The 26,733-nt window shown below is 36.7% G+C and overlaps 1 protein-coding gene and 1 long non-coding RNA gene across 4 annotated transcripts in view; one reads left to right on the top strand and one right to left on the bottom strand.

Moving 5' to 3' along the window:
• DIAPH3 (diaphanous related formin 3) overlaps positions 1–26,733 on the top strand; it is a 484,563-nt gene that overhangs the window by 120,239 nt on the left and 337,591 nt on the right. For all 3 annotated transcript variants that reach the window (XM_070578871.1, XM_070578869.1, XM_070578872.1), the window contains 2 exons: positions 21,994–22,068; positions 22,155–22,224. In XM_070578871.1, the coding sequence (XP_070434972.1) occupies positions 21,994–22,068; positions 22,155–22,224 (145 nt within the window). The remainder of the gene's footprint in view (positions 1–21,993; positions 22,069–22,154; positions 22,225–26,733) is intronic.
• LOC103568052 (uncharacterized) lies at positions 147–25,020 on the bottom strand. The gene is made up of 3 exons (XR_011528105.1): positions 24,844–25,020; positions 7,171–7,328; positions 147–347 (listed from the first exon to the last, which is right to left on the bottom strand). It is a non-coding gene; the product is annotated as an uncharacterized lncRNA (long non-coding RNA).

The raw sequence follows: 26,733 nt of genomic DNA, 5'->3' as shown, positions 1-26,733 counted from the left end.
CGAACTTTATAAGAAGTATTTTCTCACTAAAGTTAGCTTTTTGTTAGATTTCTAAGGAGGTTTTGGAACTAGGTTTGATTATATAATTATAACTTTGGAAAATTTTGCAGTAATATATATGTTTACTGCAAAGCAAATGAGCAGCATTTGTGAGTCATTATTCCATTTATTCAGGATCATGTTTGGAATCTAGTTTTTCTGCATTTCTGGGCTTGAAAACACAAAGCTGGTGGAAGAGTTTAACTTTGGAGTTGATGAACTTTTTGTGCCATGTACCGCACGTGTGAAGAGAGAAATAGAAAAGCTGGTGGCAAGCATGAGATCAGCGTACTCAGTATCAAGAGGACCTGAAGAAGAAAAGTCAAGATAAAAAATTTTGAGGATACTAATACTTTGACTTATTTTAAAAATTACTTATATAAAATATTAAATATATAAAAAAGACTATCATAACAGTAAAACAAGTACCCACCTGCCTATTAACGAGGCTAAGGTATAGAACATTGCCTACAAGGTGGAAGCTTCCGTGCATCCCTCTTTGATTCTACCTCCCCTTGTCCCACTAGCCTGTGGTAATCACTTTCCTGAATTTTGGGTTTATCATTTCTTTCTCTTTATTATAGTTTTACTGTGTTTATATTCCTAATTAATATATTGGTTGGTTTTATATATTTTTGGGCTTTATGTAAATAGCATCATCTTCCATATGTTCTTCTGAGACTTGTGTTTTCCTCTCAGTATTACGTTTCATAGATTTATTATGTTGATGTGTGCAGCTACTTACATTTCATCACAATCATTTTTCATACCTTTGTTTTCTATATTTTAGGAGTATCTATTGTAAATAGCGTACGAATGCTTTTTAAAAAAGAATCCTATCTGATACTCTGTCTTTACCTGGTAGTCTTATCTTTTCATATCGATTGTGAAAATATACTGGAATTTATATCTGATATTTCATTTTGAATTTTTAGTTGATGCTACTTTTTCCATGTTCCTTTCCCCCCTCCTTCTGTTCTTTCTTCCTTTTCTGTGATCTCCTCCTGCCTCTTCCTCATCCTTAAATTCTTTTGGCTAGATTTTTAGTTTCTTATTTCGTTTTTCCTTATTTACTAATTTGAAAGACATATTCTCTTTTGCTGATCATATAACAAAAAAAATTTAACATACACACACTTAAAAAGGGAATTTAAAATGCATGTACTTAAAGAGGATAAAAATAAGCAATATCTCTTTTAATTTGAACCTAGGACTACTTTAACACCAATCATCCCCTCTTGATTTGTGTGCTAGTTTTGTGTGATGTTTTGTTTTTTTCATTTTAATATTATGAATTAGCTGTTATTACTACTGAGTTATACTACAAATATGTGTATATGTATTTATTTACATACATTTATATACTCATCATTCTTTTTTTTGTTTCATGATTTTTTTCCTCTGATTATTTTACTTTTGCTTCAGGTGTATCATTAAATTCCCTTGGTGAGAGTCTGTTGATGGTAAACCTCTTAATTGTCTCACAGTGACTTAATTTGCCTTTACATTTGAAGGATAGTTTTCTTAGGTCATGGAATTGAGGGTTTTTAGATTTCATTTCTTAGTACATTGAGGATATTATTTTCTCTTCCTTTAATTTCTGTTTTTGAGAGTTTGGCTCTTTATCTAAAACTCATTCTTTTCCAGGTAATCTGCCTTTTCTCTCTGTCTGGTTTTATGATGTTTTGTCTTTTTGGTGTTCTATAGTTTTATGTGTCTAGGTGGAATTTCTTTCTTATTTATCTTATTAAATTTTTTTGGACTTCCTGAATATGATTGATGTCTTTCATAAATTTTCTGGATGTCAGCCATTATCTCTTTGAATATTGGCTTTTTCTCTATAATTTTGTACATATTAGACCTTCCTACTCTGTATACCATTATTTCTTAACCTCTTTATAGTTTCCATCTATTTGTCTCTCTCTACTATAGTCTGGATATATTTTGTTTAGATCTTCTAGTTTCCTAACTGTTTGTTCACAGATGTCTGTTTAACTTATAAAAATTTCCAGTATTATAATTTCATCCCTATAATTTCTTCTTGGCTCTTTAAAACTCTGTCATTTTTCATAATTCTATGCTCCTCACTTTTTTAATCCTTGTGTTATTTCTTTAAATGTATTACATTTCTCAGAAGGCTACAAACAAACTTTTGTCATTTGGTCATCAGATCTGCTGCTCAGTAGTGAACTCCTCTTGATAGTTTGTTGTGTGTCTTTGCCCTAAAGTTTTAATGCATATGTTAGTATGTTCATATTTATTTAAAATTTTTTTTTACCTTACTCTTGATTTTTCTTTTTTTGAAGATGAACCTCAGAAGTTGCAGTTTTATTGCCCTACAGAATATTAACTAGTTTTGTCATTTAATTAGCATTCTTCTTCTTTCTTTTCTTTAAGCCTCTAAAAATACTTTGATTTTTCTAATTCTTTTTCAATGAGACTCACCATTTTGCTGGTCTCCTCATTAATGAGGTAAATAAATACTTGACACTGCTGGCTTTATTTGGGCAAGCGATGTTTTTATCTCTTTTGAAAAATCATGCCTTGATAGTACAGATTTGTGGAATGTGTTAATATTCCTTGGAAACGTCCTAGAAATTCACGGAGGGAGTGAACCTGGTAAAAGACTGTGATTCCTACATCTTCTCCCCCTCCCAGGGTTGGGGGAAGGGACAATGAATTTGATGAAGAGAATGGGTGTTCCTTGCGCGGGGAAGTCTTTCTGCCCTTCCTCCATCTGGACGGCCTGTCCCCCAGGACTTCATCCTTCCACCTTGCCTGAAGTCCTTCCTCGTAGGCAATGGATTCTATCAAGGACGTTGTGGTGAGGTGAGGGGTGTGGTGCAGGTAATTCAGAGCACGTAAACTGAAGCATCTACAAGTCAAAGCTTTCTCCTACCAAGGTGGACCTCTTCTTAAAGCTTACTAATGCTGCATTATACCTAAATAATACCTAAGAGTCTCTAGTGCTTTCCTCAGTCTTAACAAAGATACTTTTCTAGGAAGTAACTGAAGATGCAATCAGAATCAAACTATACATACGCATATGTGTATATTGTATATATTGTCAAGGTCCTTCAGGAAGGCAGAAACGGAGCAGTCTACATTTAAAAAAAAAATTCGTTATCATGGAATTGGTTAAATAGGGGATAGACTGAGAAATGAAAGGGGCATTGAGGCACTCCAAACATTAGCAACAGCAGGAAGCTGCTCCACTCCTATGCTAGAGAAAGAGGAGAAGGCAGTGTTCTGGAAGCTCATGGGCTGGTGTTGAATGGCAGAAACTGTATCCATGGGGAAGATGCAGCTGTTGCCAGAGAAGCTGCCAAGGCAGAGAGAGAGGGAGAGAAATACCCTGGTTTATTCTTTCTTCCCACCTTCCCACGGGCCAAACCTGGCAAGGAGCAGTTGATGACAAAGCCTGGAAACTGCAGCCTGCAGGGTGAGCCCCTTTGAGAGCAACAGAATTGTACAACAGTGAAGGAGGGAAGTGAGAGGAAATGGGCTAAGCTCTGGAGCATTATTCTGTGGGACTCAGAATAGGTCAATGAATATTAAATTCCCATTTCTTCCAGTTTTTAGTTTCATTGGCCATTTAGGTTCTTTATCTTATTATTAGGAGATGTAAAGAAAAGTGCTTTTATAATATGCTCTGGGGCCTTGAATCAGGTCAAAAACTTCCTAAGAACACAAAGGGCCATCCTGCTCTTAATTTCTTGAAACTACCTCTATTTGAAGATAATCCGCTTGGTCTAACTAAATAAATGGTCACTCTCAGCTTTTGAGACCTTTTACCGTTTATTCCGTTTCCTCTAATACAATTGCTGTCTTGTTTCACACATGCAGAATACTGGGTTTGGTGGTGGTACTAATTACACCCCCTTTTTGCCTTTGAGTTCTGAATACATTAAAAGTAGATACAGAAGTGAGAGAAGGAACAAAAGATCAGCTTTACTGCTGGAAAAACTGAATCGCGGTGCACAGTTGGGACTTGACGGTGAAATATACTTCTTACTTCTGCCCACTGAATCGCATTTGCCGTGTTGCCATAGGAAGAGAGAACAGATAACTGCAGGCCTGGGTCCTGCACGCTCAGTGTCTTTTCTGCACTTTCACCAGTTTGATAAATCAGTCCTCCTCATTGGGGGATATTCAAATAATAAGGGGGAAGAAGTGACCGGAAGTAATCCCCAGTGTTCCTTTCTGGGGAATATAGAAGGCCTCTCCCTTTGTAGAAATGAGAGGAGGGTAAAAGGTATTCTTATTAATAATATGCTCCAGTTTATTTTTATGCCCATGACATGTTTTGGAATTTTAGATTAAGGCGTGAGATACAAATTTTTTTTTTTGAATTAGCATTAGAAATTAACAGTATGTACAGATTTATGGTGATAGTAACAGTGATAATTCCTGAGAGGGGCAAGAGTGAGTAAAGGTTCTCCTAGATGATTTACGTGCTGGTATTTCTTTTGTCTTTCCTTTCTCTCTCTTTAATGATGATGCCAGGGAGGCAGATAATGCAAGTGGCTCCACATTTTCTTTCCTGTGCTGTTCAATATGGTAGCCACTAGGCACTTGTGTTTAAATTTAATTAAAATGAAATGAAAAAAAAAATCACTTCAGGTGCTCAAGTGGCACATATGGCTAGTGGCTACCATATTGGACAGCACATTTAGACTATTTTTGTCATCATAAAAAATTCTGTTAGTGCTACTTAAACACCTTAAGGTATTTTGTGTAGCCTCTTTGACATAACTACTGTATGATTACTGTGTTCTCATAGTCCTATATGAAAGGACTATGAGAATATATAAAGGAATTAAAGTATGGAAGATTAAAGATTATTTTTTGAAACCTCCAAGGAGGTTTTAAATGGACATTCACATCAAGAGAGACTTGAGAGAAGATGAGTGATCTAAGGACAGCTGCCTTCAACAGAGACTGCTGTCGTGGCAGGATAAGGCTAAGGGAGTGGGCTTCATACTAGCGATTAAGGAATAGAAAGGGAGAGGAGAGGATGTCTGACAGGCCGTGCTGTAGCTGTGGTCCCTGGTGGCCTTCACTGTGGCTGCCTATAGCCAGGGATGAGGGAATCAGCAATACGGCGTGTCATAGAAGTCACAGAAACATCCCCTTTGGTAGGTTAAAAATATTAGTGGAGTGCGTTTTTTTAACAGAATTTTTCTCAGAGAAATGTGCTTGCCTTTTCCTCTTAAAAGCATTTTTTGCTGTTTGTTTATGAGCAAGTTAAAGTATAAGGTAGGATGTTAATGTTGTTCTTTTTATTTAGACACTGCCATATATCTTAGGATATGCCTTGTATTATTTATTTCTAAATTATCATTCAGGATCCATAATTTTTATGACAGTATTGCTTATTAAAGAAATATTTTTTGAAAATGCCCTCTAATTTTAGGCCATTTTGCTGTCCTTTCCAAAGTACTTTATATGAATGAAATATTAATGAAAAATGCCCTGGAAGAAAATAACTATTAATGTTTTAAAATGAGTACTAACTTGATATATTTAAAGGGCAAGCCATTACTTTTGAATGCTTTGAGTCCTTCCACAGCAGTGTCATTTTTCTGAGAGACTCTCCAGATCCAGTGCTCCCCACTCATAGGAGGCTTTTTCTTTTGTGTACTGTTATTCAGATGATAACTTGGTTTTGGCTTATGGATGTATTAAAATGTTATAATTATTTGGTTTCAAAGTTAACTTTACCTGTATCTTAAAAGCTTTGACTTTGAATGCAAGGTTAAGAATAAAAGTAGAGTACATTGGAAATAGAGTAATTGCTTCTAACAGAGAAATACATATTTTCTGTACATGGTGAATAAGAGCTGTGTAGCTCAATTTGTACTTGATCTGAAAGGTCCTAGAATTGTAAAGTGCTCCTAGTGTATTTTAAAATACATATTTCCCAGTCTATTTAAAATAAAATATAAATTGCTGTTTGAATAGCCAAGATTAATTTTAAAAAAATCTCAAATGTAAAGTCAGTCACAAGTCATAGGGTCTCAAATCTTCATTTTAAAAATAGAGCAGTTTGGGGCCGGCCCGGTGGCGCAGCGGTTGAGTTCGCACGTTCCGCTTCTCGGCGGCCCGGGGTTCGCTGGTTCGGATCCGGGGTGCGGACATGGCACTGCTTGGCAGCCATGCTGTGGTAGGCGTCCCACGTATAAACTAGAGGAAGATGGGCACGGATGTTAGCTCAGAGCCAGGCTTCCTCAGCAAAAAGAGGAGGACTGGCAGTAGTTAGCTGAGGGCTAATCTTCCTCCAAAAAAAAAAAAAACAAAAAAAAACAAAAACAAAAATAAACATAGAGCAGTTTGATAATCAGGCTTAAAAGGAAGAATATGTGACTGAAAACTAATTATTTGAAACGATTAGATTGCTGTTGAAAAGACAACGAAAGATAGTGTTACGCCATAACAATTTGGGGGAAATACTGCAATTAAAGTTTCTCATGGATATAGGTGAGATGTAAGAAACTTCCCTTCTTTTCAATGAAATTGTGTGTGTTTTTAGAGAATGTAAACCTTATGTTTCAAACCTATAACAGCTATCAGCATAATGTTATTTACTGAATGCTTTGATTTCTTTTGCAAAGAGAAATATTTTCAGCTGAAAAAATTTTGAACTACAGGCACTAAAGGTCCTAGTCAGAATCATATAGTTTAGTCCTTAGATGTTTTTTTTCTGGCCTTGTTACTATGTGTTAGAGTATCGCTCGGTGAGTTAAGTAAAGAATTTAAAATATCATGATCTTGGTCTTGGTATTCCCTAACATATCTATACATAAAGGAATATTTAACTATACATACATAAAGAAATACATAACTATACACAGAGAAATACATAACTATACACAGAGAAATATGTAACTATACATAAAGAAAGGCCTTAACACAAAGGGAGGCATAACATAAAGGCAGTAGAAGAAAGTTTTAATGTTTATGATTCAAAAAACCTTGTAGAGTAAAACTCAGTCTTATCATCCATATTTCCCATGGATTTCTAGTCCTTTCTTATGGGACAATATACATCAGAAAGAAATAGGTATAGTTTTCATGTGTTAAATCTTTCTTATGTTAAAATTCATAAAAGATGAGAGAAGAAATGCCCACCTTGGGGTGGAACCACTAAAGTCACCTGGCCAAAGAGAAGGTAGGCTCCTTGGAATAGATGTCCAATAGCTGCACAGTGATGGAAATGTTCCACGTCTGCACCACTGTTGAGTACTTACCACATGTGGCTGTTGAGTACTTGAAATGTGCCAGTGTGACTGAGGAAACAAATTTTAATTAATTTAAATATTTACATGTAGGTAGTGGCCACCCTATTGGGCAACACTGTTTTAGAGATTAGAAATTCATGTAATTTTCCTTGTGCGCTTGTTTGGAGCCTTTCACACTTGAATCTCTCTAGGTTTGGCTGCTCTCTCTATCCTGCTATGAATTTCTGAAGAGGGGACAAAATAGTGCTGTAGAACCTTAAAATGGGACTCAGAAGAGAAGGTCAGAGTGCATGGTAAACGAATGCAAATAGTCGTGAGAGAAGAGGGAAACTGAAACTTGAAATAAGGTGAAATGCATGAACCTGTGCTGCTCATTTTTCAGGATAGGAGATCAGGTGTTTTGAGCATCTTTATACACCTCCGTGTTGAAAAACGAGAAGACATCCAAGGGCTTCTCCCTGTCCTCAGATTGCTGAGATTCCATTTGGAGAGAAATGTCTCATGCACATTAAAGAATAAATGACACCACCAGCTCTTATCTAATTAAGTCCTTAAGTGTGTGGTATGGATAACAGGCCACTGGGATACAGCAGAGGAGGTCCTTGTTAATCGCCCCATGCAACAAGCATTCCCAGGGGCTGTGCCAGGGACCACAGTAACAAGAGGCATATGGGTGAGAGACCTAGAAAACAAGTAAATAAAATAAAACAAAAGATATCATTAGTTCAGTTAAGAAAAAATAAGGGACTAATAGTACTGGATAGAGAGCTTTTAGATGTGAGCTGGTTAGAGAAATGATTTCTGAGGTGGTGAAGTTTAAGCGACCAAAAGGACAAGGAACTAGTTAAGGGGAACTTAGGCAGTGGTACTGGGCCTGGCTCACTTCTTGGGTAGCAGAGACCCTGAGGTAGGGACACAGTGTGGCAGGAGGGTGGAGCCATCACAGGGGTGGGCAGTGGCCAGCTCATGAGGGTCTTAAAGGTCCTGGTTGGGAAATCGGATTGTTATTCTAAATTAGTGGGAGACTATTAAAGAGTTTTAAGGAGGAAATGACATAGGCTAGCTTACTGTTTAAAAGGATCACTCCTGCTGCTGTGGGGAGAAGAGATTGAAGATAGGAAGATGGATAAAGAGATCAGTGGCTGTGGCAATACTTAGAGGGATGATGGGGGGTGGTGTGGATAAGGGTTGTAGTTGTGGTGGGTGGGAAATGGGGTGGATTTTGTAGAAAAAGTGGAGGTAGAAACTGTAGGACATGTTGATGGATTGGATGTGGGGTGTGAATGAAAAGGAGGACTAGATTTTTGACTTGAGCAAATGGGTCCATAAGTAGGGCTGTTAACTGAGATGGAGGAAGATGGTTGTTATTACTGGTTCCATGCATTTTGGAGAAAAAAAATTAAAATATATCTTTTAAACGTGTCAAGTTTGATATATCTAAGAGTTGCACAGTTTGAGACATCAAGCGAACAGCTGAATATGTAAGTCTAGACTTCAGTGGAGAAATGTGGAGTGGAGATATTTGTCTGTTGTTTATATGTGGATTGTATGTAAAGCCCTGAGAATGGCTGAAATCCAGGGTTGGGATGTGCGTGTTTGTGTGCACGTGTGCAGAGATACAGATGGGTTTCCAGAAAAAGCCCTGAGGAGCTCAGTGATTACTGTATACATGGTCCAGACAGGGCGGAGCAGCCAGGAAAACAGATTGAGCAGTGGCTAGTAGGGAGGAGGAGAACCCAGAAAGGCTGATTTCCTGAACCTGAGAGAACAAGAGTGTTGCAAATACAGGGTGGAAAACCACACAGAATGATACTGAGAGGTGAGGCAAGATAATGCTGTTCGAATTGGCAAGAGGAGGGTTGTTGGTGACTTCTGAGAAAAGCGATTTTGTGGAGTCTGGGTGACAGAAGCCTGACTGAAGTGAGATGGAATGAAGAGATGGTTAGGAAGTACTGACTATGCTTGTGATGAAATCATTTGAGACTTTCTGCTAAAAAAGAAAGGAGAGAAATGGGCAGTAACTGGAGGAATATCTGGGGTCACACAAGTGAAACCTAGTGAGCAAATGGAGAAACTTAAATTAGAGAGAGTTCAAAGAAGGAGGAAACTTGAATTGGCCCTTGAAAGATGAAATGGTTTCATTTGTTACAGAAGAGGCAATTGTTTGGAGGGGAGCATCATGAATGAAACTAGAAATGAACTTAATAGAATCAAGGGCAGATTATGGACTTAGTATAAGTTTATGGACCGATCTGGTCTGTTGGACTAGTATTGGGCACTAGTAGCAAATATTTAGGGTGGGAACAGATGATGGAAGGCCTGAAATGTGATGATAATTTCTCTTTCCCCATTTCTGGCTGTCAAATTAGTCTACATTTACAGTCATACGTTGCTTAACAATGGTGATACGTTCTGAGAAAAGTGTCGTTAGGCAATTCGGTTGTTGTGTGAACGTTGTAGAGTATACGTACACAAACCCAGATGGTATAGCCTACTACATACCTAGGCTATATGGTACTAACCTTACGGGACCACGTCGTATATAGGGTCTGTCATTGACCGAAATATTACGTGGCTCCTGCCTATAAAATGAACAATTCAGTTAATACTTTCCTGAAGTAATGATGTGTTTGATTTGATACTAAGAAACCTACTTATTAATATTTAGTATGTTTTAAACTGTTTCCTGGTCTACACTATATTTCTTTTAACAGTGGATGTAAGTTTTGATTAGAGCACATACTAGTATATGTTATTTTAAATCCATAGTTCTCTTACTGTCTTTTCATCTAAAGATCAAGAACTCATGTTTCTTATATAGGTACTTTCTTTTTCATCATTGTTGTTAGTCTGTTTTTTTCATTTTACCTGGAATACTTTTTCTAGACATTTTATGCCTTTGAATATGTTATAGCTAAAAAGTAACTAGGAGAATAGACTACTCAGTTTGTTGCTCCACTGTCTCATCTAATATTACAAGTGGGAATAAATGACTTGTTTCAGATGTATAACTTCTTTAAAAATCAATTCCTAGAAAATATACATATTAATGGTTGTATTTTGAAGTTTAATAGATTTTACAATCAGAACATTATTTAGTTCCTGCATTCCCTGTCTGGCTGTATAATTTAGCATAATTTTTGTGGCTGGACCATTGAATGCGATGTGGGTGTATGTTTATTTTGCCCTACAGGGCATGCTGATTGCATTGTACTCCTCCCCAGAACTGTTCAGTTTAAGTATTTAGTCACCTTGCTAAGAGCAGGTGAAAATGAAAGCTTAAAATAAACTATAATTATATTCAGCATTGGTGATATATTACTCTGACAGAGGAATGTAAATTGGATCTGGATATTATACAGTATTAAAGTTGACCTTCTAAATTTAAAGTATGAAATTTGTTACTTTGTCACATGTGACCAGTGATATATTTTTGTCCCCTTTCAAGAAGCTTCTTATATTGATTTTCAGCAAAATAACTTTGTGTTTCCCTAGGCATTTGTGTAAGATGATTATTTGGGTAATTAAAAAATAGATTTCTTATTACAAAAAAAATAAGTTCATTACAGAAAGATAAGATAACACCAAAACAAAATGAGGAAAAAATGTATAGTATCGCCTACTTGGAAAGACACTATAACTTCCTGGGTGGAAGTGTGTGTGTCTACGGAGCAAGTCCTCTGGTTTAATGCTATTGGTTAGTTGTTTGAAAAAGTTTGTTAAAGCAGGGAATCACAAAATAAGTGGTTCAGTTATACCATAAACTTTCTTTTTTTTGATTCAAAACATAAGTATCCATTTTTTTCTCTAGACATTTGATGTGGAGCCTAGACCTTTTCGGGGAGTAGGCACAGGCTGATTGCATAAACTGCACCCATGATGCACTGTTGTCTGCATATTGGTGTTTTAAAGTGGAACAGGAGTGTAGAGGCTCTTACACAGTAATCTGGGTATAGAGTATTTTCTCTTTTAAAAAAAGTCTTTTTGATGATATCTCTTAATAATTTACACTTGTGTCCACATCTCCTTCTATAGCACTTTTTAAAATGTCATCTTTTGAAAAATGTTTACAAAATATTATGGTTTTTATAGAAACAGCAACTCTTTTCTCAATGATATGTTGCCTGTTTATGTAATTTACTTAAATTATATAATTGCAGTAATAAATAGAACTGGCAAAAATGGATTTGGAAATGAACCCAGCTGGATCTTGGTGGGAGGAGAAGCATGTGAATGTAGGAGAGAGGAGGATATTAGCCTTGAATGTTCATTATGCCATGGGTGTTAATCAGTGTTTCACACATGGAATGGAAACCAGCAGGTATTTGAATGAGCTGATCAGGTAGAAAATGACTAAGAATGTGTTTGTACATGCACACATTTCCTGTATGTGAACAAAAACACATTTTTGAACAAAAATGGAGAATACCATATTAGAATTTCTGCTTTTTAAACTTAAGCTACGTTAGCATCTTTCCATTATCAAGATTGTAGGCATAGTTTTCTTTGATTCAGGATTTCTTCTAGCCCCTGGCTAGGTTAGTGGGTAGCTGCCTTACTAGCTCCTTTAGCATTTTTTTGTTTACCCTGTCATAGTGTTTATTACAAGCTATATTAATTGTTTTATTTACCTGTTCTTGCTCCTTTAGATTTCTCCCATTAACTGTTTATCACTTATTATCTTTATTCTAACCATTCCTTTTCTTTAATTCTTCTGCAATCAGAATTTCACTTCTACAGAGTTATTTATAAACTTCTCTTAAATTCGGTTTTTAATTTGACCTCACTTCAGCAGTTTACCCTTGACTCTTCTCTTTTTAAAACTTCCTCTTTCCTTAGGATTTGTTATCTCATCTTCACTTGGTTCTGTTCTTAGTATTGTCACTGCCTTTTCTTAGGTGCCTTGGTGGGAGCTTCTGCCTAGTCGCGCACTTTAACAGTGGAGATTTCAGACTTGATGTCTCTGTGAGGGTGGAGTAGATGTGCTTTTCCTTCTTCCTCCTCTAAGTCCAACTGAAAAATCTAACATTACGTGTGAAACAAATACAAGACAACGGATAGACTAGGAACCAATGAATGACATGGTGGTGAGTTCTACAAGTTTCCTTTTTGCCTTTATCCCAGATTTGGAGATATGCTAAATCTGGAACCCAGAAATGCCAGTAGACATAGACGAAAGTTTCAATGGAAGGCTGCTCTCTTAAGCCAGAGGAGCAGCCACCTAGTCAGAAGACTTTAACCATAACTAGTCAATGCCTGCCAAATACCACAGAAGAAAACTGGTGGCTGGGTGGCTCCTTCCCACCCATACCATCAAAACAAAGTGGGGAGCCTGGATTAGACTCCAGACAGCAGTAATGAGGTACTCTTCCCTCTCCCCATTGAGGTGGTGTCAGACGAGACTTAGTAGGGAGTCAGAACTTTTACCGCAGTCCGTGGTAACCGTTCCCACTCGCACCTTGGTGCCACAAGGTTACATGCTGAGTATGATGAGACATTCCTACTTCTCCCTGCCAGGAAGGTACCATGGAGGCTCAGTAGGTAGCTCAGGCTCCTACCTATGTGCAGAAGTAACAAGGAACCTCTCCCCTCAGGTGTCATTGGAGGCCAAGTGGGGACATTGGACTTCTGTTCCCACCTGGTGGTATCAACTTGGTACCTTTCCTTCCACCAGTAGAGCAGTGTTACAGGAAGCCAGTTAAAAACAGGATAAACCCAACGAAATTCACACTAAGACATATTGTAGTCAAACTCCTGAAAACTAAAGACAGAGCAAAATATCTTGAAAGGAACAAGAGATGGCACATTAGTTATAGGGAAAAAACAATTGAGGTGACTTTGGCATCCTCATCAGAAACTATGGAGGCCAAAATCTAACTGGTAAAACAGTTTTCAAAGGAAGAAAGCGAAGAACTCGGTCATCTCAGAATCTTATGCGCTATGCAACTATCCTTCAGGAAAGGAGGAGAAATCAAGGCATACCCAGATGAAGGAAAACCCAGAGAATTTGTGGCCAGCAAACTTAGCCTAAAAGAATGGCTAAGGGACGTTTTCTAAGCAGAAAGGAAATCGTTAAAGAAGGCACCTTGAAATGTTAGGAAGAAAGTCCAGTGTAAGTAAAAATATGGGTAAATAAATAGAATTTCCTCCTCTTGAATTTTCTAAATTATGTTTGATGGTAGAAGCAAAAATTATAACACTGTGGTTCTAAATGTATGTAGAGGAAATACTTAAAACAATTCTACTATAAATGGGGAAGGTAAAGGGACTTCAAGGGAGGTGTGTGTGTTTGCTGGGCTGCCTAACAAAATGCTACAGACAGTGTGGCTTAAACAGTAGAAATTTATTCTCTCACAATTCTGGAGGCTTGAAGTCTTAAGATTTTCGTCTGACGCCTCTTTCCTTTGCTTGTAGATGGTCCATGTCTTGCTGTGTCCTCTCAAGGTCTTTTCTCTGTGGGCATGTATCTCTGGTGTCTCTTCCTCCTCTTATAAGGACACCAGTCATACTGGATTAGAATTCTACCCTTATGACCTCATTTAACATTAATTACCTCTTTCAAGGCCTTATCTCCAAGTACAGTCACATTGTGGGTTTAGGTTTCAATTTTGAATTTTGAGGGATTCTGTTCAGTCCATAATATGAGGGAAGATTTTTGCAATTCACTCAAACTTGTAAAATGATGACACTGATAAACTTGTGATATATTATGATGTAATACCTAGAAGAACCATTAAAAAATTATACAAAGAGATATACATAAAAAACAATAAATCAAAATGGAATTCTAAAACATGTTCAAATAAACCACAGGAAGGCAGGGAAAAGAAGATAGACAAACGGAACAAACAAAAACCAAAAAATAAATAGTAGACTGAAGCCTTAACATATCAATAATTACGTTAAGTATAAATGGTTTAAATAAACAAATTAAAGGAGATTGGCAAAGTGGATTAAAAAAATCACCTAATTATATGCTTTCTATCAGAGATTCACTTCAAATATGTTGATATAGGCAGATTGAAAGTAAAAAGACAATAAAAGGTTTATCATGCAAACATTGATCAAAAGAAAGCAGTTGTGGCTATTTTAAGACCTCAGAGTAAAGAAAATCAAGTGATTTTTATATAATGATAGAAGGGTCAATCCACTAAAAGACCATTTCTAAGTGTGCATATGTCAAACTGCAGATGTGCAAAATATATGAAGCAATAAATAATAGAACTGAAAGGAGAAATAGATAAATCCACAATTAGATTTGGAGAATTTACAACTCTGTCAACAAATCACTAAAGATATAGAAGAACTCAACACCATCATCAAGCAAAAGGATATAATATATATAGAATACTGTATAACATATAGTGTTATTTTATTTGTGTTATATGTAGCACTTTATGACAATAACAGAATATATATTCTTATTCCCACAGAAAATATACTGGGATAGACAGTATCCTGGGCCATAACGCAAACCTTGTCAAATTAAAATTGAGATCATACTGAATGTGTTCTCTAACCACAATGGACTCAAACTAGAAATCAAGAACAGGAAGATCTCTAAGCATTTGGAAAGTAAACAACACATTTCTATGTAATCCATGGGTCAAGAAGTCTCAAGGGAAATAAATAGTGAACTAAATCAAAATACAACATTTCAAAGTTTGTGGGACACATCTAAAGCAGTACTGAGAGGGAGGTTTATAGCACTTATACATTAGAAAAGAGGAAAATGCTCAAATCAGTTTTAGCTATCACCTCAAGGCTCTAGGAAAAAGAACAAAGTAAACCCAAAGCGGCACAAGGAAGGAAATAATAAGATCAGAAATCAATTAAATTGAAAACAAACAATAGAGGAAATCAATGACACAAGGAGCTGGTCCTTTGGAAAGATAATAAAATTGACGAACTTCTATTAATATTGATGAAGAAAAAGAGAAGACACAAATTACCCATATCAGAAATGAAACAGGAATTTCATTACAGACCTGACATCAACAGAGTAATAAGGGAATACTACAAATAACTAAACACACAAATTTGATAACTTAGATGAAAAAGATCAATTCTTTGAAAAGCACAAAGTATTTCAACAAACCCAATATGAAATAGAGAATTTGAATAGTTTTCTGACTACTAAGGAAATTGAATTACTATATTAAAACTCCCAGAGAGATCTTCAAGTACAGATGATTTCGCTGGAGAATTCTACCTGAAATTTAAAGAAAAATTAATACCAATTCTACACTGTCTCAGAAAATACAAGAGTAGGGAACGATTCACAGTTTATGAAGCTGGTACTGATACCAAAAGCAAACAAAGACAATAACAGAACAAAAACAAACTCCAAACCTCCAAGTTTACAGACCAATGTCCATCATGAATCTAGACACAAAAGTCCTTATTGTAATGTACTATATCAACGAGGCTACAGAAGAAAAATTGCATGATCATATCAATTGATGCAGACAAAGCATTTGATAAAATTCAACACCTATTCATGATAAAAACTCAGAAGAATAGGAGTAAATGTTATAGATTGAATTGTGTCCCCCAGAAAGATGTTTAAGTCCTAACTGTCACCTTAGAATGTGACCTTATTTGGAAATAGGGTCATTGCAGATATAATTAATTAAGATTAGGTCATAAGGGAAAGGAAGGGGCTCTTAATCTAATGTAACTTTGTCCTTATCAGAAGGAAAGAAGAGCGAGCGAGAGGGAGAGCCTACGCACCATTTGATGACGGGGGTCAGGAATCTGGATTAACAGTTACCACCAGGAGCTAGGAAAAGGCAAGGAAGGATTCTACTCATAGTTTCAGAGGGAGCCTGGCCCTGCTGACAATTTGATTTGGGGCCTCTAGCCTCCAGAACCATGAGAATAAATTTCTGTTGTTTTAAGTTACCCAGTTTGCAGTACTTTATTATAGCAACTTTAGGAAACTCATACAGGGTGGTAATTTCTTAACTTGATAACATGAATCTACAAAAATCCTACAGCTAATATTATATTTAATGGTGAAAGACTGATAATTTTTCCCCCTCAGACTGGGAACAAGGCAAGGATGTTTACCATCACCACTCTTAGCATGGTATTAGAAGCTCTAGCCAGCTCAATGAGGCAAAAAAATGAAATAGAAAGCTTATGAATCAGAAAGGAAGAAATAAAACTGTCCGTATTTGCAGATGATATGATTGTTTACATAGAAAAGTTCAAAGAATCTACAAAAACTCCTGGAACTAATCAGTTCAGCAAGATTGGAGGTTTCAAGATAAACAGAAATCAATTGTATTTTGCAAGATGAAAAAGGTTTAGAGGTTTGTTGTATAACAATGTGCATATAGTTGACAATACTGTACTGTGCTCTTAAATATTAAGAGGGTAAATTTATGTTTTATACTTGAGAAAAACAATCAACTGTATTTTTATATGCTAACAATGAACTTTTGGAAAACACCATTTACTATTCCTCCAGAAAGAAAAAAAAACTCTTTGTAAATCTAACAAATTATGTACAAGACTTTTATGCTGGAAACTACAAAATCATGATGAAGGAAATCAGAGAGTGTCTAAATAAGTGGAGAGAGATCCTGTGTTCGTGAATGAAAATACTCAACTCTGTTTTCTTGATCATTTCGGTTGCTGGCAGAATTCAATTCCTTGCAGTTGTGGGACTGACAGCCTTATTTCCTTGCTAGCTGTCAATTTAGGGTTTTCTCAGCTTTTAGAGTCTGCCCGCATTGCTTGCCTCATATTCCCTTTCCTGTATCTTTAAAGCTGTAAAGGCAGGTCGAGTTCCTCCCGTGCTGTGAATCTCTCTTCTTTCTTCCAGCTCCTTTGTCTAATCCAGCTGTGGAAGGGTCTCAGCTTTTAAGAATCATGTAATTAGATTGAATCTACCCTGATAATCTAGGGTAATCTCCCTATTTTAAAATCACCTGATTGGCAACCTTAAGTCTCTTTTTAATCCGTCTTCGCTGTGTGAAGTAATGTAATCATAGGTTCTGGTGTTGGGACGTGGCCATCTTTTGGGGACGCAGGTGAGATGACTCTGCCTACCACATATGCCTAGTCCTTCAATGGCTTACTATTCCCCAGGGCATTGCATATAGGTTTTTCACAAGCTCCTTCCTACCTGTTTGACTTTATGTCTGATATAGCCACTTGTGGTGCTCAGCACAGGCCATGTATTTCATATTTAATGCCTTTGCAGGTATTCCCTCTGGCTTAGAAACCTCTCTTCCTTTCTCTGACTTATCCTTCAAGACTCAGGTCAGACATCAGCTGCTTTGTTCCCAGGAGAGGTAGTTGCTGCACCTTCTGTTCCCTTAGTACCATGATTATAGCACTTATTACATTATGGAAATAGTTTTGCTCAACATTTGTCTCAACAACTACTCTCTGATCTTTTCAAGGGCAGAGAACATGTTTTATTCAGTTTTGTGTTGCTCATACCTAGTGAGGATCAAGCACGCAGTGAGCCACTGAAGGCTCACTGACTTTGTTAATGAACACTTGAGTTTTAGTAGTAATGAACATCACCCTTCGAGCAGCAGTCAGTCAAGTCCTAAAATGGGATATAGGACAGGGACTCCAGATTCATCATCCTTGGTTCAGTATGGATAAGTACCAGTTCTGAAATCAGAAGTGATGTTTCTGGCATGAAGGTTGAGATAGGCTCAGTGATGCCGCATAGAATATGTCATCTCTTTGTGCCTTTTTCTATGCCTATGAAGTAGGGGTGTGTGTCTGGGCACCAGCAGACCTAGATGCTATTTCTACGTGATCCTAACCTCTCTCCATATGTTCCTTTCCTTATATATATAAGTAAGAGGAGATTCAGTTTCATTCTAAAACCATTTGTTGAGTGCTTAGTCTGTTCCAGGTGCTGGGGATTTAAAAACAAATAAGAAATGGTCCCTATCCTCCACGTGAGATCACCCTTATGATCTGGTAGGTTTATTCCAGCTCTGACAATCCATGAGGCATTTGTCTTTCCCTTCCTTAGGGCACGTTTGGGAAGAGAAGTAGCTTTAACTTTAGTCCGTGGGAAACACGCTTGGATGGTGCTTTGTTCGTTGGCCAGGAAGTAAATCTGAGACCTGACTGTTGCCTCATCTGCTCAATGAGGTGACTGTATTTGCTTCATAAAGCCAACAATGCATTGAAACCACTGCACACATTTGACTTCATCCTGTGTCTCTGGAAGCAATAACTGAATTTCAAAGCCTAAGCTGCTTTGAACATTTAAAGGTGGTTTGAACATTTATTTCCAGAGAACTGCTCTCCACCCCCCTCCTTTTTTTCTTCTTCTATTACCTCTCCACCTCTTCTTTTTCTCCTACTTCGAGACCCCTGCTAGGAAGTGCTAAATAGTAATAAGTTTTTCTTGAGGCAATTAAAAGAGACGAGTTTCATATTTTCTGTTATAGAATTTTAGGAGGTAGATTTTCTGTTAAATTAGTACTTAGCACATTACTTTTCGCTGTTTTAAAGCAATTTTTTCCAATACAAATGTCATACTAATCTCTATGTCATTTCTATTCATGGAGAAGAAACATTTGCACAGTGCTTATTCATCCATGAATGCAGTTTATAGTTAAACCACATAATGCCTGAGGGTACTGTGCTGACAGGCACAGGATGAATTGTACAGATTTGGTTTCCTGAAGATTGATCATTTATAGATCAGTTGATAATCTTTTTTCCAGGTTGCTTCTTACACTGATGATGAGAAATTTTTCACCTTTGTGGAAAGCTATGGATTTCAATAAACCTCTGTCAGTACAGCAGACCTACCTACTCAATATCACTTTTTATCTTGAACATCTTTTCCAGAAGAGATAGGAAGTCGTATTTGCCCCATCTTTAAAAATAATATTGCTGAAAATAATATGGGGCGGGGAGGCAGAGGTTGTGAGAGAATGGGTTTGTGAATGACAACTTGTTGATACAGCAATATGTTGGCCCTGCAAAATTTTAGGAAAACAGGGAGACATTTTAGGCATATTTATGTTTTAGTATTACCTTTTCAATAAAGTACTTTCATCAGCTTTCTTTTTCTGTTTAAATATTATAGTCTTTCTTTGGTTATCGAGCATCTTTGCTTCCTTTCCTCCCACCCTGTCTCACTTTTCTTGTTTTTGATACATTTTATAAAATGTAAAGTGTAATCTGGCTTTCCAAAGGCTGTTGCCAACTTCTTTGATTTTATTGTTGAGTAATTAATTCCCACCATGAGTTAAGATTGTAGTGTAAAGTAATTGAATATAATGCCTCTTGACGTTCAACTGTAATAAGTTTGTTTTATAGAGAATTAGTTTATGTGTAATATATAAGTGGACTAAGTTTTACTTTAATAATTCATATTCTACAATGTAGAAGAGAGTTATCTAGTGGGGCCAGAAATGGTTGACTTGAGAACTTTTGTGGGTCCCACTCTTTTAGTTACAGTTGTATTACGGATGATCAATTTTAAAAATAGCTATATGTTCTATTAATAATTACTCAGACTGGGAGACTTAACTTGGTTTACTTGGATTGATATGCTTCCTAAATTTTCTAGTGGGTTCCACAATAAGCATATTAAGTGCAACAAAGTGTCTTTGTTATATTGACATCATTTTAAATTACTTTGTATATTTTAGCATAAGGTGATTTTAGGAGTAATAACTTTATTTTCTGCAATGATTTAAGGTGATAGCAGTATGAATAATCCTAAACCATTTCTATTAGCTTTAGAATATCTTTATGGATATACTTTTGAATATAGAGATGGTTGAAAATCCACTTCAAACAAAATTTTGAAGCCCCACTGTGAGATACTAACACAGGAGGGCCTGACGATCCGTGTCTTGTCCAGGCACCTTGGTGCCAGCCCAAGTAAAACTCTCAAATTACTCTTTATGTGTTTGATTTCAAGCTTCCCTGCTGCATGTGAAATAAGAATAAATACAGAATAGGATGTCAACAAGGCAAACAGTTAAGCGGGATGCTGTAGGTGTTTTCATGAAACATGAAAGCAAGATTTGAAATGCCTACAGGTAATCTGTCTGTTGCTGATAGTGGAGAGTAAACTGTTCGCTTTTGAAGTAGCATCTTGGTTTGAAAACATCAGCTTCTATTTAACTCTTTTCCCTCCCTTAACTGTAATAGTGATCTTCAGTCTTTTCTTTTACAGGGTAGTGCTTTTCCTGTTTAAGTATGTTCTTGAATTAGTGGTTTTCACAGAGAAGAGATGAATAAAATAGTCTGACAAGAGTCTGCCAATCTAAATGGCAAATTGCTTTGTTTTGGTGGGGGTGTAAAATCAAATTTGGAATATTTGTAGGCAATTAAGCTGTGTTCACAGAAGTATACAAATGAAGATGCATTTTTTAAACGATATTTTAATTTTTCATGCAAATATGTTGCATTTGGTTTTTAGGCTCATTTTCATGGGAAATGTTATTGTATCTTAAGTGAGAAAATGGTATTATATACTGATATGTGACTTAAACTTTTTATTTATTCTTTATAATGTCCTGATTTTGATTACTGGATGAAATTTTGTTTTTAGCATTCCATTTTCAAAAGCTTCACATACACATAAAATCATGCATATGAACAAATGTATATACAAACAGGTATATACAGTGAAATAGGCAAACATCTATCTTTTTCTTTCCCCCACTTTTTTTTTTTTTTGCTGAGGAAGATTTGCTGTGAGCTAACATCCATACCAATCGTCCTGTATTTTGTATGTGGGACACATACAGCTGCCACAGCATGGCCACTGACAAGCAGTATAGGTCCACGCCTGGGAACTGAACCTGGGCTACTGAAACAGAACATGCTGAATTTAACCACTAGGCCTTTCCCCTACGTTTTTGAAGACAGATTGTTACTATTTTATTATTGTCCTAGGTTTTCCAAACACAACTGGAAAAAAGTATTATTTTTATTAGGATAGTTTTCCTATAATCAAATGAGCTGTTGTCTAATGGCAGTGACATCTTAATGGCATACAGTACTGTGCTTGCATCATTGGGTTTCTGTAATAGAGGCAGTTTGATCAAGATGAAAATATTTGTTTAAAAAGCAATGAAGCTCTTTTTTTAAAAAACCACTTGAACTTTGAAATTTAGGAAATCATTAAGACTTATAAGGATGCGTTTTAATGGTTTGGGCACTTCTCCTAAAACATCCCTTTTCAATCCTTTGATTAATTTTTTCAGCCCCCTTTTTCTTTACGTAGATCTGAGTCGTCTTTAAGTCTTACTCACATGCCCACTTTCTGCTCTTTGGAACTGTCCAAGGTGAGGCTTATCTGGTGGTGTGCTGGCAAATGTTTAACAACCAGCTCTCTGGGTGGGGGAGGCGCTCTGATTGGCAGCATTTGCTGATTTCTGTGATCTACTTTCAACGTGGCAGATTTTTAGCTACTAACATGATCTCACTGGAGATGGAGCATGGAAGAAATGGGCACAGAGTTAGCTCTCACAAGGCAAGTGCAAGCTGGGTTAAGCACACCACTGGCTTATCCTAACTTTGCTCCTTTCACAACTAAGATTATGAATCATGAATGATTTTGTACACAGTGTTATTCTTACATTGTATTTATTATCAGAATATAACAAGGGCCAAATATATATAGTAGCATTATTGTCATATTCCAAACTAGAATACCGACAACGTATAATTACCTTTATTTATTTTTTTTCCTGTTTTTCAGTTGGGTGGAAAGCTTTGGACATGAGGGGCTTGGATTATTACTGGACATTTTGGAAAAATTGATTAGTGGCAAAATGTAAGTATTGCTAATTATTGTTTTCAATTAAACTACATTTGCGTGTCCAATTATAATTTCCACTCTGATGTCTTATGCCAATGCAGACAAGAAAAAATTGTAAAGAAGAATCAACACAAAGTCATACAATGTCTAAAGGCCTTGATGAATACACAGGTATGTACATAGGTAATCAGATTATATGTGTTCTTCACCGGTTCTTATAGTGAGCTTGTGGATTAGAATTGTGTAAGAAAGAATTTGCTCCAAAGTGATGTATTACTTTAATATGTCGTTCAGTACATAATGGAAAAAAATATTCTATTGATTTCTAGTTTTGTGTCAAATCAACTATCTCCCCACAGGAGAAACTTGGTGATGAATAGACCCTCTTCAGATGCTGAACTCCTCATGTGTAGATTAATTCTCTCTTGCTCCATGCTTCTCTTCCTTCCTTTCTCTCCTCTTTTTTGTTTTCCCCCTTCCTCTCTCCCTCTCTTTTTTAATTTTCAAAAGGATAGCACGGATCCGTTTAGAAATCATACGTGCTTATAGAATGTGATCTCCAGTAATACTTATTGCCAAAGCATGAAATTGGAAAGAGTTGGTTTTTATAGTCTAAGAAGTTAAATCTATAATGAAATTAAGGTAAAGAGATATGAACAGGTCCCAGAAATGGAGCAGTGATGCTTAATACAGGGAATATTGAGACCAAATATAATATGACGTATGTGCAGAGTTTGCATATTTACAGATGACACATTGGAAGAAATACTTTAAGCTTTTACTGAAGTTAGATTTATCTGCACTGTTTCTTTCTTTTTTTTTTTTCTAATATGGTTAATTGCAGAAATTAGTTCTATCCTGTGCCATGTCTTTAGCTCCAACATCTAAACACATCTGCCTCATGATGTGTGCAGTAATGATAGGTGTTTTAGTTGCTGTTAGACAACAGGGGAGGAAGTTTTACTTATGGTAGTGTGGTGATTTGTGTTTCATTCCAAAACCATCTGTATATTTCTGAGTAATTTTAATTCTTAATATTTTGCTTTAAAGTAAACATTTAGAGGACTACACACTTAAGTACTGGTACTTAAACTATTAACAATTATATTTCTTTCCTTCCCCCCCCCCTTTGGTGAGGAATATTTGCCCTGAGCTAACATCCATTGCCAGTCTTCCTCTTTTTGCTTGAGGAAGATTGTCCCTGAGCTGACATCTGTGCCAGTCTTCCAGTATTTTGTATGTGGGTCACCACCACAGCATGGCCTGGTGACTGGTGTACAGGTCCAAGCCTGGGATCCAAACCTGTGAACCCCAGGCTGCTGAAGCAGAGTGGGCGAACTTAACCACTATGCCACCGGGTGGCTCCACATTTATGTAGCAGATATTTATATTTTCTAACTCTTTAAGTCTTATTAAGTTACTTATGTGTTTTTCAGCATTTTCTGGAGCTAAGTTTTCTTTTTTCTTTTTTTTTGAGGAACATTAGCCCTGAGTTAACATCTGCCACCAATCCTCCTCTTTTTGTGGAGGGAGACTGTCCCTGAGCTAACGTCCATGACCATCTTCCTCTACTTTATACATGTGATGCCTGCCACAGCATGGCTTGACAAGCCATGCGTAGGTTTGCACTCGGGATCCGAACCAGCGAACCCTGGGCCGTCGAAGCAGAATGTGTGAACTTAACTGCTGTGCCACCGCACCAGCCCCTAAGTTTTCTATTCTTAACCAATGAAATATTTTTCACCTCCATGTCCCTCTAGTCAGTTACGTTTTTCACAGAAAATATCTGATGTAGAAATCGCTAGTCCTTTCTATATTGAACTCATTGTTCTGTGAGAATTAGATTTTAGATATGTTAAGTAGCCTTTTGTAGAATCTTTTAAAAGTAAATGAATAAAGGAACCAGAAATTGGTGAGAGGGGAGAGCTCTTTCCACACTGAGTACATAATTCTGCTTTAGGAGACCCCTTCTAAAGTGAGAATATAGAAATTGGAAATTTCATTAGTCATGGAAAGGCTGAGGGTAGGGAAAACCTAGGAACTATTTTTCAAACCAAAGGGGCATGTAGATCATAATTAGAATTTAAGAAACATATCATGGTTAAAGTGAGACAGTATATAGAAGATAATATTCATACTCGGTTTGAGACTGAATTGGAGAGAGAGTAAACTGTGTATTTATCTTCTAGTTATATAATGTAGTTTATTCTTGTAATAAGATATTGTGTTGCTTATAGTTTGTATACCTGGAGTTGGAATATATTGCCATTTACATTTATTGCTATCACCTGTGCAAATAAGAATAAAAAGTTACTGATCCTTGGAATTAGTATTGTAATGTCTGAAATTTTCGCTAAAGTTTATTTTTTTTCCTAAGACCCATTGATGGTTTTTCCTATACCTCATGTGCAGTGTTTACAAGAGTTCATTGAATGATGAAAAATATAGGCTTTAAGATTAAAAAAAAATGTGGTACCTTATTTGGTACTAGTAATTACATAATTAATATAATGCGCAAACTTGATAATGTCATATGAAATTAAATTTCTTATAATACTAAATTGGGCTAAATATTTTTTTGGTGGAAGGGGATTGTGGATATTTGCTAGGAAGAAAATAAAAGGATGAAAAGTTAATCTGTTTAAATTAAAAGGTAGTTAGAACAGGAGCTTCAGTTTGATCAGTTAACTTTTTGTGTGTTGCTTTGAGGCGTGTACCCCCAGCAAAGGTGCTTTCCTCCTGAAGCCCAGCCCTTTACCCACGTTATCGCTGCTACTGGGAGTAACTCACCAGGGTTGGCTGTTCATCATCAGTGTAGTGATGACAGTAGATGTAGATAGAAGATAGATAGAACAGATGATACTGTTCATGTAAGTGTTGGACATCCTACACAGGGATTTAAACTGTTAACCCTCCCCTGCCTAACACATCTTCAATGGTCTGGAATTCCGTCTGTTAGGTAATAATAGGCCTTGTGTAGAAGGCAAATGGCACCTGGCATTGGTCCTCTGTTTAGAACACATGAGTTTTCATATAATCCAGAGTGGATCTTTGACACTCAGTAGAGAGACATCCTTAGACCCTCCAAAATTTGTCACCACCTCTCTAACCTTGTAAGAGCCTTCATTTAATGCACTTTAGATGCCGGCCTTGGTAAGTTGACTATTTCTTTCACAGACTCAACAGTTTTTGTTTTGCGTTGTTTAAATAATTGAATGAGAGTAATTATGTACAAGTAGGCAGCAATTCTGTTTTTAGTTCTAGATACTGAGTAGTGGTAATCTGGCCTCATTCCAGTCTTAAAATGAGGGCTACACACTTTTGTGTTAGCAAAATCAGAGAGCACTGCCTATGATGGAGCTTTGGGTCACAGGATGATGGTGAAAACCATGAAATCAGAGAATGCTCCTATTCAACTTTTTACACATCATGGTTTAGGGCTGGAAGGCTTGACAGAAGGTAGGTAGTACCACTTGGAGAAGATACGTATGAATTGCCTTGAGTGGCTGGAGGATGGGGAGGTACTGGCTAAGGACAGCCAGGTGGGTGGGAAATGAAGAGGAAATGTGGAGGCAAGCTTTCCTCAATCCTCAAGTGTCTTAGGACAGAGGCAGCCCCTCGGTGCTTGGTAAGCATTGACTGACTGACTTTTTAAATTGGATCTAAGTGGTACTTTATAAGGCTCCGAGAATTCCCTAGAATGATTATTAAGGCATATTGTAGTCTCTGGCCCTATGCCTGCGTTTTTGTTCTTTGTTTCCAGTAATGAAACAGCCCAGGGCATCACAAACGTGAGCATTTCCTGGCTGGTTTTTCCCTATCACCAACAAGACAGAGAAGTCTCTCCAAAAATCATATCCTGGGGCCCTTGGCCCTTCTGATTGTACTTCCATCTTCGTACCTGTCTTCCTTAGATAGTGGTTTTAAGCAAATGCAATATTTCAGCACAGTGTGACAGCTTCTTTACATAAGTGCCATGTACAAGATAGGAAAGTTTTAAATAGGATTTCATAACACTCAAAGCGTCGGGTGTAAGCTTGTTATAGATCCAACTTTGATACTTATATCTAGTGCTAATTTTGAGTTTAAGCCATAGTTCATAAGTCTGTAATTGAGATTAAGGTCCTTTTTAGTGCTTAGTAATAATTCTAATCAACCAGTTTCTCTTTAGAAGGATTCTCTGGGATGCATGGTGGATAAATAATAATTGTTTTATCCATCTATTCATCCTCTCTTATTTGATACTTATCTTTCATAGATTACAAGTGGGCTGTAAGAGACATATGCATCCTTATATCAAAACAAAAAGTCACTAACATAACTCCTTATCTTCTCATTGGATGTGACATCCTGGCAGTAGCAAATCAACTTCGTCCTTATCCAAAATCATCCCATTTGTAAAATAATGTGTTTATAGCTGCATTGTCTTTCTTTTGATAAAATATCGTTCTGATTAGAATACATCTGCTCCTTATGGCAGTTTGTACATGATATCTGCCCAAATCATCTTTCAACTTTCACCCATTTATGAACTAAGTGTTACTGTCTAGGCCTGCACTTTATAACGTGGTTGCCACGTGTGGCTATTGAGCACTTAAAATGTGGCTAGTCTGAATGGAGATGTGCTGTAAGTATAAAATACACACTAGATTTTGAACAGTTAGAAAGAAAAGTAAAACA

The sequence above is a fragment of the Equus przewalskii genome, chromosome 16, assembly GCF_037783145.1.
Source record: "Equus przewalskii isolate Varuska chromosome 16, EquPr2, whole genome shotgun sequence".
NCBI lineage: Eukaryota > Metazoa > Chordata > Mammalia > Perissodactyla > Equidae > Equus > Equus przewalskii.
Note: the sequence above shows the minus strand (reverse complement) of the source record. Positions and strands in the feature narration are given on the sequence as shown.